This window comes from Ammospiza caudacuta, chromosome 5 (genome assembly GCF_027887145.1).
Source record: "Ammospiza caudacuta isolate bAmmCau1 chromosome 5, bAmmCau1.pri, whole genome shotgun sequence".
Lineage (NCBI taxonomy): Eukaryota > Metazoa > Chordata > Aves > Passeriformes > Passerellidae > Ammospiza > Ammospiza caudacuta.
In genome coordinates this window covers 7,054,374-7,069,342 of record NC_080597.1, presented here as the reverse complement: position 1 = coordinate 7,069,342, position 14,969 = coordinate 7,054,374, and the positions used below count along the sequence as shown (strand labels likewise).

Genomic DNA, 14,969 nt, shown 5'->3' with positions numbered 1-14,969 from the left:
AGTTTTGCAGATTAAGGGAATCAGCTGCTACTCCTTGATGCAGTTTTGTTAAGGAGTGAGAGCCTGAGGCTGTTTCTGAGGTGTGCACACTGGTACCCAAAGCTTTCATTCCGAGTATTTTGGGTGTAAGAAGTGCTGCAGGTTCATTTCCATAAGTAGAGTATCCCAAAGAACAAGCCTCTTGTTTTTCTTAGGAAAAGTCCACAGTGCCAGCATGCTGTTCAGGTGCTCACTGCTCCAGTCAGGACCTTTTGTGTTGTAGCTGTCTCTGCCTTCAGAATAGGATTATTTCCTCTTTTCTAAAACAGTAAGGCACTGGAGTGTGTTCATTATCTGGGGTGACTTCTGTGACAATCAGATTTCAGTTCTCCACTGCAACCTTACACAAGTACTGTGTAAAACTTTTAACTGTACAAAAACTTGGGATGCAGCTCTAGAGCTGTGATGTAACCTTGAAAAATTTCACCTCTGAGCTATTTCACCTCATAGAGAAGTGGAAAGAATGAGTCATGCTATAGAGGCAAATGAAATATATACATAAAAATATATAAAAATGTAATATTCTTATGTAGCTGTCCCAGTACACTTAAGTTACTTTGCTGGCTGTTTCTCATCTAAGCAGATGGAAGTTAATGAATTTTTCATCTGAAGTTAATGAAGTTGGGTGAAGAAAACTGAAAGCTGGAATCGCTTTATCTGGCTTATGTTCCACCTCTGTGTGTGCTGAAGAGCTTCCCTTGGTTTGTGGCTGTTAATAATTTTATCTTGTGTTCACAGAGGAGGTTCTTTTTGTCCTGTGGGTTGCTTACACACACCTACCTTGTCATGTGCTGTGAGCCCTGAGTTTGTGCTGGGGCTGTGAGGATCCTGCCTCAGGGAGGAAGATGGTCTGAGCAGGAGTGTAACATGTTTCACAGGATACAGATGTTCATCAAACACTTGTGTTGTTACCACAGTTCACTGAATAAAATAATTTACTCTGAGGCATGAGCCAGCATCAGTGCCTTATTTCAGACCTGGTAACAGATGCATTAGGAGATAAAACAACCCCTCACTTTTGAGGATACAACAGATGGCCCTCAGGAGGCTGCTGGACAAGCTCCAGTTCAGCAGTGTCTACAAGGGAAAAGTCACCAGTGCTGGGTGTAAGCTCATCCTTACCAAGGGGAGGGATGGCATTTCCTATTGTGGACCCAAATCAAATCCTTGTGATAAGGATTTGCAAGACTTTACTACCATTATTTAAACCCTAATAAGGGTCATAAATACCTCAGTGCAAGTGATGGATTTTGCTTGGCTTGAAACAACAGGTGCACAGGTTCTGAGCTGATCACCAGGATCCACAAAAGTCTGAATGGGCACTTCCCAAAGCAGCACTTCCCAGCAGCTGCAGGAGGTGGCTGTGTGACAGGAGGGTAAAGACCTGCTGAACCAAAGGCAGCACCACCTGTGATGTTGCAATATTTAAAACATTTGCACGGGTCAGGAAGTGCCAGCCCTGCAGTCTTGTTCCTGCAGATGCAGCAGTGTTCCAGTCTTTCCTCCCCAGGAAAAAACAAATCCTCATGCCAAAAGTGGAAAGCAGGTGGGTCACTGTGCTGTGGTTCCATAAATGTGGAACAGCACTGTTCTTCAGGACCTGGGGATCAGAGACTGAAGCCTGCAAGAATCCAGAAACCCACCTGCAGTTCAGCTGATGGGAGAACTGAAACCCCTCTATTTCAAAGGCACTTTTGACAGATTCAAATGTTGGGTACCTTCACCTGAGGAGGAGCTTGGTTCAGTGCTTCACATAGAGGCAAAGAGAAGTTGCATCTGCTTCTGTCTGCCCCTGCAGGTCCTGCCTGAGTGGTCTGGCAGTGCCAGGGGAGGGACTCATTTTACTCTCAAGCTTTACACATGACACAGTTATGGCTTTAGAAGAGAGAAAGCTAGCATGTACAATTTTATTCAATTTAAAATCATGAAAATACCATCTCAAAACTTTCCATGCAGCAGATGTTAAACACCTACTGTTAAAAAGCTTCTGGGGTGGGCCTTTGGTGTCTGGAGTTTTTTCATTCAAGAGTGGGCATATCTGACTCTTTGATCCTCTTAGGAGAATCAGTGCCACTTTCTCCTAACTTCCTTTTAGCACAGTCCACACATGATGTTCCTGGGGTGACAGAGGGGGAAAGGAAACACATTAATATTGCCATATCCATGTGCTTGGTGTACTTTTTATTCTAAGCACCAGCTAGCAAGATAAACACAATCCTGGTTCCCCCCAAGGTTCTCATCTTTGGATTCTGCTAAATGTCTGGGCTCAAGCTCTCCCCCAAAACTGATCTCTAGTACTGACACAAACAACAGGGACTCAGCTCAGGATTCAGCTGCCTTTTGCCACAGCTAATTTAACACCTGTGAAGTTCACACCTGAGTCTGGATCCCTTATTCAGAGGCCCCAGCTTGAGGTGGAGGGCTGAAATAGATTACCCCAGTGGTCCTAACTTAAGCCATCCCTGAAGTCTGCAGCAAAAATCCTCAGTGTAAGCTGCTGTTGGAAGTACATAAACAGCATAACTGGAGAGTAAAGTGAATGGAATAGAAATTCCTTCAAAAGCAGAAGGTTGTGGGGTTTTACATGCAATAATCCTCTTGGGTTTTTTACCTGGTCTGTAGTCTGAGCTACAAGTAAAGAGGTGGTAAAACTACCTAAAGATGATGCAAACAAGTTAGTAAAGGAGGACTTGAAAGCAATGTTAAGAGGGACTGGAATAAATTGTACTCTTGGTTTCTGTACTGCCTAACTGTACTTATTGAAGTTGGGATTTATGAACTTAGTTGAGAGACAGGTAAGTTTAAAATCTCATTGGAATTACAGAATTAATCTCTGCCTTTACACCTGCACAAAAGTGTCTTGGAGCTTGTGTGCTTTTTGACTGGTCAGGAGCAGGGTTTGCACCTCCTGCACTGCCCAAGGCCCTTACATGCAGTACCAAATGATACTTCTATACAACTCTGATGTTGGCTGCAGCAGCACAGAGCTCTCAGGAGTGGAATCTTTTAAAGTGGTTTCACTAGATCTTCTCCATCAATTGGAATGTATTATTGCTTGGGTTATTCACAGAAATAGCACAGAGCAACCTGAACAGCTCAGCTGTAAAATCACCTTCGGTATCACACCCTTGAGATTCACTCTTCCTGACCCCCTTAAGGGAGGCTTTTGGAACAGAAACATGTATTTGGAAATCTAAGGCAAAAATCTCATTGATGTTAGCATGTTAAAGCTCCAGAAAATGTAAATAAAAAGTTACTAGCATTCACCAGAGTACTCTGAGGTAATAATTTGTCATTTGATAGACCTGAAAAGGCCATTAGTTACCTGCTGCTAAGCAGAAAGAAAACCAGAGAGTATTCAGCAAACTTTCAGAGCTAAATGCACAGTAATCACTTAATTACTTTGGAAATAATTTTCTTGTGTGGGTAGGATAATGGAACTTTCTGTAAAAATAAAAACATTACTTACCCAAGAGCGTTGTGCTGTCCACCCGGTCAGCATCTAGAGAAGTGTAAGAGACATCAGCAACACACATGAGCGTCCAGGAAGTTTTTACACTTTTATGCACCATCCCAAAACAGCAAGGTTGTATTTAGAATCCCAGAATGGTCTGGGTTGGAAGGGATGTTAAAACTCATCCAGTTCCACCCTCCTGCCAAGGGCTGGGACACCTCCCACTATCCCAGGCTGCTCTAAACCTGTCCAGCCTGGTGACCATCCAGCCCGTTTTTTTACCCACATCCCCCAAGTTTGCAATTTTTCCCTTTTTAAAAGTAGGGGTTGTGTTTCCTCTTTTCCAGTCAGTGGGAACTTCCCCAGTTGACAGAGTTTTTCAAATCATATGGCTAAGCAACTTCATTCATGGTTTAACAGATTGAGAATTCCACCAGGACAGGATTACTCCAGTCCAGGTTACTACCAACCCTGTTCCCAGGTGCAGCTGAGCCTCTCCTCTGTTGGGCTCTTTCACCTCTCCTAGGAACTGGTTCTCAAGGCATTCCAGGATTCCTGGGCTGCCTGTGGTTTGCTGTGTTCCTTTTCCTGTAGTCCCCGGTCTGCATCAGGCTTATCTTGGTTTTGCATTTCTCATTTCTTTGATATAACCCTCTTAACAACTCCCCCTGCTACATCTTAGAATAGAGTTTGTAAATAGGCACAAAAAAACCAAATCCTGACAGCTGGGTGATGTACAGAGCACTTCTGCACACCTGAAAATGGGTTTGTTTGGGATCTTGACTTGTAAATGAGATCACAAGGTTTTCAAATCTGAGTAAGGTCCCTCTTCTTACAAGTCTGCTGCAAATCAGACAAACTTCCTGAAACCTCAGTGGTGTGATAAATATTTTTCCTACCCTTCATGGAAAGAAAAACATAATGCAGTCTAATTGGAATATTCACCAAGTCACAAAACCCAGGATATTAATTTGGACACACACTTTTCAGGGAAAGGTTCCTCCTATGCAGCAACTGGGAATAATTTTAGACAAAACAGTTTCACTGAAATGATAAATAGAAGAGCTGTCAAACAGTGATTCTTCCCAAGGTCATTTAGTTATTTTCCTCTCTTCTCTGGATAAACCAAAACTGAACTGTCCTTGTTTGGAAAACATTAAAGAAATCTCTCTCCTTAGACATACAGTTGTTGTTTCTCTTCATTCTCTTCACAACCCTAAGGGTACTAAGCCAAACACTTACTGGATGCAGTGATTAAATTTCCCATTCTATGCTCAGTCAGATATTGTGGCTCAACCAGCTTATCCCACCAGCTAATCCCCTCAATTCTCTTAATCTCTTTTCCTGACAAGTCAGATTTCTGACAATGTAATACTCAATAAGCTCAAATAGTTCACATCATAAATACATATTAAGTGAACATCTTTACCAAATACTAACAAAGACACAAATCCAGAATTCAAGATTAAATTTGCAAGAATCCACAGACCCCTGAAATCCACAGATTTAAATAAAAAACATTTAGTTACAGTTTGGCCACATGTCCCTCACAAGCAACAAAGCTGCACACGAGGTCAGTGCCTTGCATCAGCTGCAGAGTTCAGGCAGGGCAAACTGCCCAGGACCTGCTGCAGATTGTGCTGTTGAAGAGGCCACATTACCTGGACTTCTCTGTTTGCAGATTTGAGCAGTCAGATCCTGGACATACTCTGGGAATTGTTGGAAGCAGTCCCCATAGGACACCACTTTTATTCCATGCAGCAGCATATCTGCCTGCAGCTTAAAAAAGTGGTCTTCATTTTCTTTAAGCACCAACATGTAATGTTCTAGATCCACTTTGTTCTTTACTGTGTAAAGAAAAAGAGCCTGGAATATCTGGTCACGCAGAGTCTCTCCACAGCCCAAAAACAAAAAGGATTTGGTTCTGTACAAGTTCTGGAGAACCTCCTGTGAAGGAACAGAAAGAAAGAAGAGCCACATTTACTTCAGCAGGCAAAAGCCAAGGTCAGAACTTTTAAAATACATCAGCCAGAAAAGGTTCAGCAGAGCAGAACCTCACTTGTGACTTGAAAAAAGCAAATGTTTTAGGACCAGGCCAAACTGACATTTCAAAGCCATTGTTCCTACACATAAAAAAGGACAAATTTATAATACAAATATGGGAGTAGGAACAAGATGATCTTTAAGGTCCCTTCCAGCCCAAGCCATTCCATTTAATTTAAATAGGCATGTAAGTGCTGCCAGCAAGGGAATTTAAATTGAAAGAACTGGGGTGACAGAATATTGTAAATCAACCTCTAAATATGGAAAATGAGTATTCCTGACCAAATGTTTGACTTCCTATGACAGCTAACATGACATTAATCCAGGATCCTGGTACTGGTTTAAACCCCTAAGAAACCTAGCAATCATATGATGATGCATCCTTGTCCTGGTGTCCAGTATTTTGAGGCTCCTGTTCTTTCCAGAGATAAACACAAACTGTGACCTCCAGCTGAGGGGTTTGGTTGTGATTTACACGGCCAAGGGCACAGACTGCCCTTGCAACAGAGGCATCTTCCTGAATAATTCTGAATAGTTCCTCTGGTCCCCAAGTATTTCATTTATATGATCCCACAGAACCTTAGTTATCTTGTCTGCAGTGATTACAAGAAAACTGTTTGGCAAAACATAGTCAAAATTTTAAAGGTCATACAAACCATGACTTCAGGATCTTGAGTAACATCTTTATATCCTGAGGGATCCAGCACCATTCCACAGGGATCTGTATATAAGCCATGAATATGAAGAACTCCATATTTTACATGGCCCCTTGCCCACTGAAGAACCTAAAGCACATCATGCAAGATACATCCTTTTATTATTATACACCACACTCACCATGAATCTGCAAAACTATACAGCTGAACTGACTTAAAAACCACTTAAAGCAGAAACAACTCCTTTAGCACTTTCCTACAGCAAGAGATCGTTATGATTTAAAGTGAGCTGTGTAATTAGTAATTACAAAGAGGTGATGGCTGACACTGCAGCTGTCTCTGGCTTTTTGGGTTAAACAGCCAGTCAACCAAGGAGCAAGTTCCAGCAGCACTGACAGAAAGGTATGAACAGCAAATTAACAACCAGCCAGGTGAAATTCTATTTGGCATTTTAACAATGACTTTACACAAGTTAAATAATTTGTGGGTTTTTCCAGTTGACAAACATGTCACTGAAATTCTCCTTGGTAACTGTTACCAGATTATTCAGAATAAAGAGATATGTAAAAGAAATGTCTGGGCATTAAACAGGAAAACATCTTTCAGTGCAGCTTATGTGCCAACTTGTCATAAATTAAGTCTAATAATTTTACAGCTCTCATCATACCTTATCCTTATCTTTAAGGTCTAAAGATTCCATGGGTTTACCCTGCTGCTGACCAAATATTTCAAGCAGGTTATCATAGTTTGTAGTCAGAACCATCGTGCCTCTCTCCATGAGCCTCAGGATGGACTGCAGAACCACAGGGTTCTGAATGTGCTGCTCTAAATTATCAAACACCTCCATTAGGCAATCCTGGAAGAAGTTGGGCTTGGTGTCCCCGGTACGCTGAGGAAAGAGGAGAGGAACAGTTGTCTGGGTTTCTCAAGAGAGCTTGTAATACAAGTGCAATAGAACAACACTGAAATTAACTCACCCTGGATTCACACACCAGTATCTTATCAGTATTCAGCTATTCAGTATATCCTGAATATCCCTGGGATATAGTACAAAGAGGGATTGGGGGAGGACAGCAATTTCTGTGTTTTCATTCCTGGCTGATAAAACTTTATATGATTAAATCTGCTATGAACACATGCAGACTTATTGTCACACTAGAGCTGTTGAGAGGCTCACCCCAGCTTACATTTAGCACTATGTCTGTCATCCAGATTATTTAAACTAGAAGGAATACTTGGCAAAGGTCTACACTGAAAACCTCTGGAAACTCAGATGGATGAGTGAGACTGGGCATGCACAGGCTGTCCTCAGGGAAGAGTGATCTGCACTCTTGTTGTTCACAATGTTTGGCCCAAGGCCATCAGCAGGATCAAGGCCTAGCTGTACTTACAGGGTCTCTCCAGTTATAGCCACAGATCTAGAAATTCCTCTTTCAATCTCAAAAACATTACAGCAAATATTTAATAGTCAGGACTCCTGTTTGCATTAATTCTGATGAATGCTAACTTATACTAAAACCCAGGGATTTTTTTAGTCTCCCCAACATGTACAATGTGCTGTGTGATTGTGGCATTCACATTCCCTGAATATAATTCCTTTGCCCAGGGTTTTTCTCCTGGGAAGCTGAAAGGCAGTGAGAAACCTCAGAGAAAAGAAAAACAAATCTTAGCTCATTTGCTTCTCCTGTGTTGTGCTCAGATGTGGAATGTGCTTGGAGATTGTTCACCCACAGGTGATTGTTTCATTGGATTCTGGTGTGAGTTGTTTTGCCTCATTAGGGCCAATTGGGGCCAAGCTGTGTCGGGACTCTGGAAAGAGTCACAAGTTTTCATTATTATCGTTTTAGCATTCAGTATCTTTTCTGTATTCTTTAGTGTAGTTTAGTATTCTTTAATATAATATAGTAAAGTAATAAATTAGCCTTCTGATAAGATGTAGTCCTTCTCATCATTTCTTCCTTCATCAGTGGCCCTGCATTTACAGTAATATGATTACTCACAAAATTTCTATTTTCACCATTAAAAAAAAAAAATCAACTTTTGGAAGAAATGTTCCCTTAGAACATAACCACATAGTAGGCTTAGAAATGAACAGAGGTAACAAACATACTCACTGGTGACATCTTCCTGATGAGATCATGTGCCACCACAAGCAGGTCCCTCTCTTTGGCCACCTTCTTGCGGAATTCAGCGACATCCCCGGGGTGCAGCACCTCCAGCTGCTCAGCTGCTCCAAGCACAGCCTCGATGCAGCTCCTCCAGGAGCACAGTGCTGGGATTCCTGGGGCCACTGCAGCACTCACCCCCGTCCCAATCACCAGCAGAAGGTCCCGAGGCTGCTTTCTTATCAGACTTTTTAGGAATTTCCTTAAACACAGAAAACAAAAGCGTTCATTGCTCACAGCGCGTTTCCTGGCTTGCATGAAGAGCTCAGGGACCGACTCCACAAGTTCACCTGAGCCATGAAAGTGTCTCCAAAACACCAACAAACCTGCAGGAACACAGCTCTCCATTCCTGCACAACAGCTCTCCACTCCTACACATTCTCCTCTATTCCAGCCACAGAAGCTCATGGCCTCCCCCAAACCAACAAATAGCCTTGATGCCTTTTTGCCATTTCAGACAAATAAATGTGGTAAATGGTTAATGCCAGCCAAAAAAAGGCAACAACTTCAAACCACCGCTATCTCTGAGATCCAAATTGATAATTGCCAATTTCCAGGGCAAGCCAAACACCATTTCCAATGAAATTTTGAAAAAAGTAGGCAAAAGATTGTCCAATGACTGAACTACTACATATGTGATAGAGAGGAAGTACAACTATTTCAAAGGGACAAGCCACACTATTCCAAGAAAACAAACTTTCAGATTTTTTCAGAGAAAAAGCTGACTATTTTATTCTCATTTCTGAACACTGTAGGATATGTGAACATAGCAGCCATGCTGGTGCAGATCAAGGGTTCATCCAACTCACTGTTTTGACATTACTACCCACAGATCCCTCTCAGAGGAGTGTTGGTGTTACATCCACAGTCTCTGCAAAAACCAGCAGAGAGGAATGTGAGGAAAATCTGCCTTTCATGATTACTCAGCAAATAAGTGAAAATGCATACAGCAAAATCACTCTGTACAAACAAGGATTTCAGCAGGACAGAAACCCAGAACTCCCTTGACTTTCCAAACAGCCTTTACAGATTTTCAGTTCCTGGCAACATGGTAATAAAGATGATTACACATTTTATTTCACAATCATCTGAAACTATGCAGGTCAAACTATAATGGTCAACTTGAAATGGCCTCAGGCAAAGCAATAAACATGCAGGTATGGTTGCCAGCTAGGGCCTACAAATAAAATATGTTTGATACCCCCATGCCTTCCTGCTGCATTTAGCCCAAATTTTTTCCTCTCATTGTTTACTCCTCACTAAATAACTTGAGTGAGAGAAGTACTTGGTCAGTGAAGGAACTAGCTCCGGGGATAATTTCAAGTTTTCTGGCATGATGTTGTTCTTGTATTCAATATTCAGAAGTTTATTCCCACTGTGGTTTCAGATGTTCATTAAGAGATGGTTTTGTATCAACTCTAATAAAAGTTACCTGTATTTCTGCTCACTTCTAATGGAGGCCCCTTCTGGTGAATCCATCTCTGAGCCCTGAATAAAACAAAAAGCAAAAGAGTTCTTAATGCTTCTACCTTAGAAAAAGCCAAAACGAAAATCAGATTAATTACTGTTGATTTTCTTTCTCTTTATTCCTTAAACAAGTGTTTGAATATCAAGGCTCCATGTGTCACGTCCCAGTGAAGCCAGGCACTGATGGAAACAAACCTGCCAAAGGACAAGTGTCAAACCCAGCACACTCCAGTTGAGCTTCCAAATGCCACAGGACTGGGTAACAGAGATGCAGCTATTCATGCAGCTAAAAAATTCTTGTGTCTAAATTCAGGATAAAATTTGTCACTCCCACTAAAACTACAAGTCATTACAAGTCAATTAATGAGTTTCTTGGTTTTATTTCCTGCTCACAAAAAGCCCTCTGGCTACAGGACCAGACTGCAAGGTATGAGAGATTTTATTTAAAATACGTGCTGAGAAAAAAATAACTTATTTCTGTATCACCTATTATGCCTTATGCCTGAAGTACAGGAAAGACTTTGTCTTGGCAGGAGAACTGGCTATGGGGTCATTACTTAGAAACCCCCAAATTTCATTACAGGGGTTTATTTTTTTATGAGAATGTAATTTTTGGTTGGCTTTGAGACACAGTTTTTGGTGATGGTGATGGCAAATTGCAGTCCCTAATCCCCTAAATAAACATTGTGCCAGAGCCTAGGTCTCCTAAGATAGCTGCCAGCTCTCTCATTCATGTGCTGGAAACTAATTTGGAAGCAAGAAGCTCCAAGTTTGGAGATGATTTGACTAACAAAAAAACCCCAAACCAAACCAAAAAATACAAACAAAAAACCATCACAAGCCCCCCTCCAAAAAAATTTAAAACCCACAAAAAAAACCAAAACAAACCCAAACAAAAAACCCCACAGATGTCTTCAGCAAATGCACCCAGGGTGTCTTTTAAGGCAGAAAAATCTTTTCTTGTTGTAATATTTATTTTCTCTGTACTCCCTTCCCTGACCAACTGTACCCTATGGAGGTGCCCCCACTGTTGTCATTAGCACATCCAAAAATCAGGACAATAATCTGTTTAAGGCAAAGCACTTCAAAATCACACAGGCTGGCAGAAACCTTCTGGATCACCAAGGCCACCATCCCAGTGTCACCATAATCACCTCTAAAACACGTCCCCTTCATACATGGGAACATTACGAGTGCAAAAGGCAAAATACAAAAACAATGTACAAAACAAACGCAAAAACAAAAAACGCGCAATGCAAAAACAAGACAGCAAGAGAGCGCAACTTATTTTTGTGGAAAAAACAGTTCTTATTTTATAACCCCATTCAAAAAAGCTTTATTAATATTATTATAATTTTATTAAAATCCCCACATTTAATAAGAACATCTCACCACGGGCTGCTGTCAATACCAACATTTCAGGCCTCGCTGTTTCCTTTTAGCTCCCAAAGTTATTCCTGGAAGGCGCAGCGGGAGCAGCGATCCCAGCGAGGAATGGCTGCGATGGGGGATGCAGGTCACATCTGCCGGTGCTCCGAGCGCTGCCAGCCGCTCCGGGACAAGCTCCGGGCCTGACCGCAGGTGGGGACAGCCGCCTGCCAACCTGGCTTCCCCTGCAACTGGGAGCTCACTGTGGGATGCCCGGCAGCCGGGATGGGAGCTGGCTCCTTACTCCCAGCACAACGAGGGGACATCGGATCAACTCTAACCTCGCATCTTTCCTGCCCCTGCACACTCCGGGCTTATCGGTGAAATAACAGCTCCGTTCACCGGCTGCAGCTCCGGGTCACCGCGCTGACTCAACAAAGCGAGTGTTCCCAGACACTCTGATAGCTGAAAACAGCCTAAAACGTTCAACCCTAAAGGAATGCCCGGTCCCGAGCCCGCCAGTTCCCGCTGAGAAGAACCACGAACAACGCCGGGAGCAGGAGCCAAGCCGGGCCAGCCGCTCCCAATTCCCTGAGGGCTGCTGGGTTCAGGAACCGGGCCGGGCCAGCCGCTCCTGCCGCTCCCAACTCCTTGAGGGCTGCTGGGGTCAGGAGCCGGGGCAGGACAGCCGCTCCCAGTTCCCGGCCGGCTGCTGGGTTCAGGAGCCGGGCCGGGGCAGGACAGCTGCTCCCAATTCCCTGGGGGCTGCTGGGTTCTGAGCAGGGCCGGGACAGCCGCCCCCAATTCCCTGCCGGCTGCCGGGCCGGTAGAGCCGCTCCCAATTCCCTGTCTGCTGCCAGGAGCAGGAGCTGGGCCGGGAAAACCGCTCCCAATTCCCTGCCGGCTGCTGGGTTCAGAGCCAGGCCGGGGCAGCTGCTCCCAACTCCCTGCCGGCTGCCGGGCCGGGCCAGCCGCTCCTGCCGCTCCCAATTCCTTGCCGGCTGCCAGGACGGGAAAGCCGCTCCCGCCGCTCTCAATTCCCGGCCGGCTTCCGGGAGCGCCCCGGACGCACTGCGGAGCCGAGCCTCCCGCCGCCCGGGAAACAGCCACCCCGCCGCCGAGGTTCCGCACAGCTCGGAAATGCAGATTGCGATCAGAATCTGCTCCCAAATCGCGGCCGTTCCGCTCAAACCCCCAGCAGGGTGGGCGGCGGGTCTGTCCGCTAGGTCCCGGTCTGGGATCGGGCACGGGAGCGGCTCCTCTCACTGGAAACCCCTGAGAGGCAAGAGCGCCCAGCTGCGGGTCTGCGTCAAGCACAGCAGCAGAAAGCGACCTGGCTAACCCGCGTATTAAGCATTTGGTGCTCTGAAAACGTATTGGCGATAGAGATGTTAGAAATGAAAAACACTACAGTGAGGAAAAATTAAAATAAATAAATAAATAAATAAAAGCAGGCATAGACGGCGGCGTTACCTTGTGCGGCTCTACTGACGGCACGGTGGGGCTGGCGGGGGTGGCCGGGGCATCGTGCATGAGGCGCGGTGCTGTGAGGCCGTGACAGCAGTGACAGACAGCAGGTGGCACAGGCCACCTGGGACAGCAGTGACAGCAGTGGCACAGGCCACCTGGGCACGTTAACCTGCCCGGAGAGCAGGGCAGCGCAGCCCGCCGCTGCACACAGCCGGCTCCCCTCAGCGAGTCACAGCGCAGCACCCACAGCGCCTCCCTCCTCCTCTTCCACTTCCAATCCTTCTCTCTCTTTTTCTTTTTTTTTCTTTTTTTTTTTTTTTTTTCCCCAGCTTTTAATATCTTAAAGCCGAAGTGTAAAAACTTCCAGGTCCTTCAGCATGGTTTATTCTGGTGTTTGGTAACAATATTTAGCTCAGTTGCAGCTTTTTTCCCATCAGCAGTTCCCCCTCCCTTTGAAGCGCCTCGCTTTAAATCTTACAGTCAGATAACTAAAGGCTCTAATTGTGCCCAAGGAGGCTGTAACAGACCTGTACCCCCAAATTCCTGTTGCAAAACTCTGTTGAAAATGCCTAATTCTCTGGTTTTAATTCCATAACTGGGGTTTTCAAGGCTATGTGCAGAAGGAATTCTTTGCTGTGAGGGTGGTGAGGCCCTGTCAGAATAAGAAATTTCCCTAACAGAGCAGAAATGTGAAAAACGCCAGTCACTTGTTTTTAAAATTTTAAAAGTTTAATATTAATAAAAATTGTTATAAAAATAGTAATACAATTAGAGCAATAATAATTTGGACAAATTGAATTAGGACAATATGAGACAATAGAGACAAAGAGTTACGGACGTCCGGGTACCTTTTTCTGGGCAGCACAAGCCTGAAAAAGGACCCCTGTTAACAGAGGATTAACCCTTAAAAACAACAGCCTGTTGCATATTCATACATGATGCATAAATTCCATTCAAATACAGGATTCTGTCTGGTCATCATGAACTTCTTCCTCTGAATCCTAACAGCACCTTCGAGACAGGAAGAAGTTTGTTTCTTCTGAAAAGAGGGCAATAAATTCTTTTTCTCTGAAAGATTTAGGTGTCCTGAGGCTACTATCTTGCTGCGAGTCCTCTTTTAAAAAAGTATCCTAACATAGCATAGTTTCTATTTTAACATTTTTTATAACTTAAAACAATATTTAATACAGCGCTTAAGAGAATTAATACAGCATTACTTTCTAACACAACACATATAATATTCATTTTAATATTTGAGAAAAACCAACCATAAAATACATGCACTTTACACAAGAAAGTTTGCCTCTCAATGTGGCTGAAGTTTGTTAACAGACCAAAACTTGTACTCATACCACAGCTTTCCATGTGCCTCAATGAGCATGCAAAAAATACCTATTCATCTCAGAGATTGATGACACTCTTGCTAAAATTAAATTAATTTAATATCTTAAAATGTGTGAACATTGTATGCTCCATCTGTGCTCACAGGATGTTCTGATCCTTTCCCTTTTGTTTATTTAGCAATTATGTCATTAGCTTATGTAGAAAATAAGATCAAAAAATAATTAAACAGTCAAGCCACAAGCACTATTTCTTTCTGCCTGGTAATAAGAGCTAATTCCAGCACTAGTTATTAATTTTCACTCAACTTACTGATTCCTTCCTTGGTCCTCATGTAATCACTGTAACTTGCATGAGCATGGAGGATGTACAAGGTCTGGTGGTTGGAACAGGAGACCAGACAGTTCCTCATCTTGCTTGTTATGTGAACCTGAGAAGTTGTTTTTACAGCCTTTACAATTTAGGTATCCCTGCCGAGTGAGAGTAAGGCTGTTTATGTGCAGCCAAACAAAAGTACTGATTTACTGCAGAAAAGCTGTGCTGAGTGATAGGACTTACCTGTGTCTTGTTTTCCCCCATTTTTAGAGCACATGAGAAAATCTTCCAGGAAGGAACAAAAATGACATTGTTAATTTAAGTGATTAATGCTTTTATACACACACACAAACAGGAGTTCTTACAAAATATAGTTCTTACTGTTGTTATCACCTCAACTCACATGTAATCTTCCAAAGCTCAATAAAAGGCTGTTATAAAATGTGAGGAAGGAAAAGAACAAATTTCAAAAATAACAAAGCCTAAATACCACCGCAGGAAAGAAAGGAAGTGAAGAGTCATACTCTGCTTTTCTGTTGAGACAGAACAGAAATGGAAATATATCAAGATAAAGAGGTGGCAGCATCTGGCACTTGGCAGAGGCTCCTGTCCCTGCCCAGTGACTCAGAATCCAGGCAGGTGGACACTTCA

General features: G+C 43.4%; 1 protein-coding gene across 3 annotated transcripts; it reads right to left on the bottom strand.

Annotated features, from left to right (window-relative positions):
• Nucleotides 1–1,917: 1,917 nt before the first annotated feature.
• On the bottom strand, nt 1,918–12,880 carry FAM118A (family with sequence similarity 118 member A). 3 transcript variants are annotated; one of them, XM_058805564.1, is made up of 8 exons: nt 12,666–12,880; nt 9,790–9,845; nt 8,307–8,559; nt 6,860–7,081; nt 6,193–6,321; nt 5,155–5,440; nt 3,509–3,541; nt 1,918–2,155 (listed from the first exon to the last, which is right to left on the bottom strand). In XM_058805564.1, exons 1-8 carry the CDS (start codon nt 12,723–12,725, stop codon nt 2,058–2,060), a joined length of 1,137 nt encoding a protein of 378 aa, XP_058661547.1. In that variant the 5' UTR covers nt 12,726–12,880; the 3' UTR covers nt 1,918–2,057. The 3 variants fall into 3 exon arrangements, with proteins under 3 accessions (XP_058661547.1, XP_058661549.1, XP_058661548.1); XM_058805566.1 differs by lacking the exon at nt 12,666–12,880 and adding an exon at nt 11,240–12,113; XM_058805565.1 differs by lacking the exon at nt 12,666–12,880 and adding an exon at nt 11,217–12,112.
• Nucleotides 12,881–14,969: the final 2,089 nt, after the last annotated feature.

Coding starts and splice junctions, on each gene's coding strand:
- FAM118A (XM_058805564.1), bottom strand. CDS start 12,725: ATGCACGATGCCCCGGCCACCCCCGCCAGCCCCACCGTGCCGTCAGTA. Junction 8,560..9,789: donor AGAAGTGAGCAGAAATACAG/GTAACTTTTATT, acceptor TCTGTGTTTAAG/GAAATTCCTAAAAAGTCTGA. Junction 7,082..8,306: donor TCATCAGGAAGATGTCACCA/GTGAGTATGTTT, acceptor CTCTTTCCTCAG/CGTACCGGGGACACCAAGCC.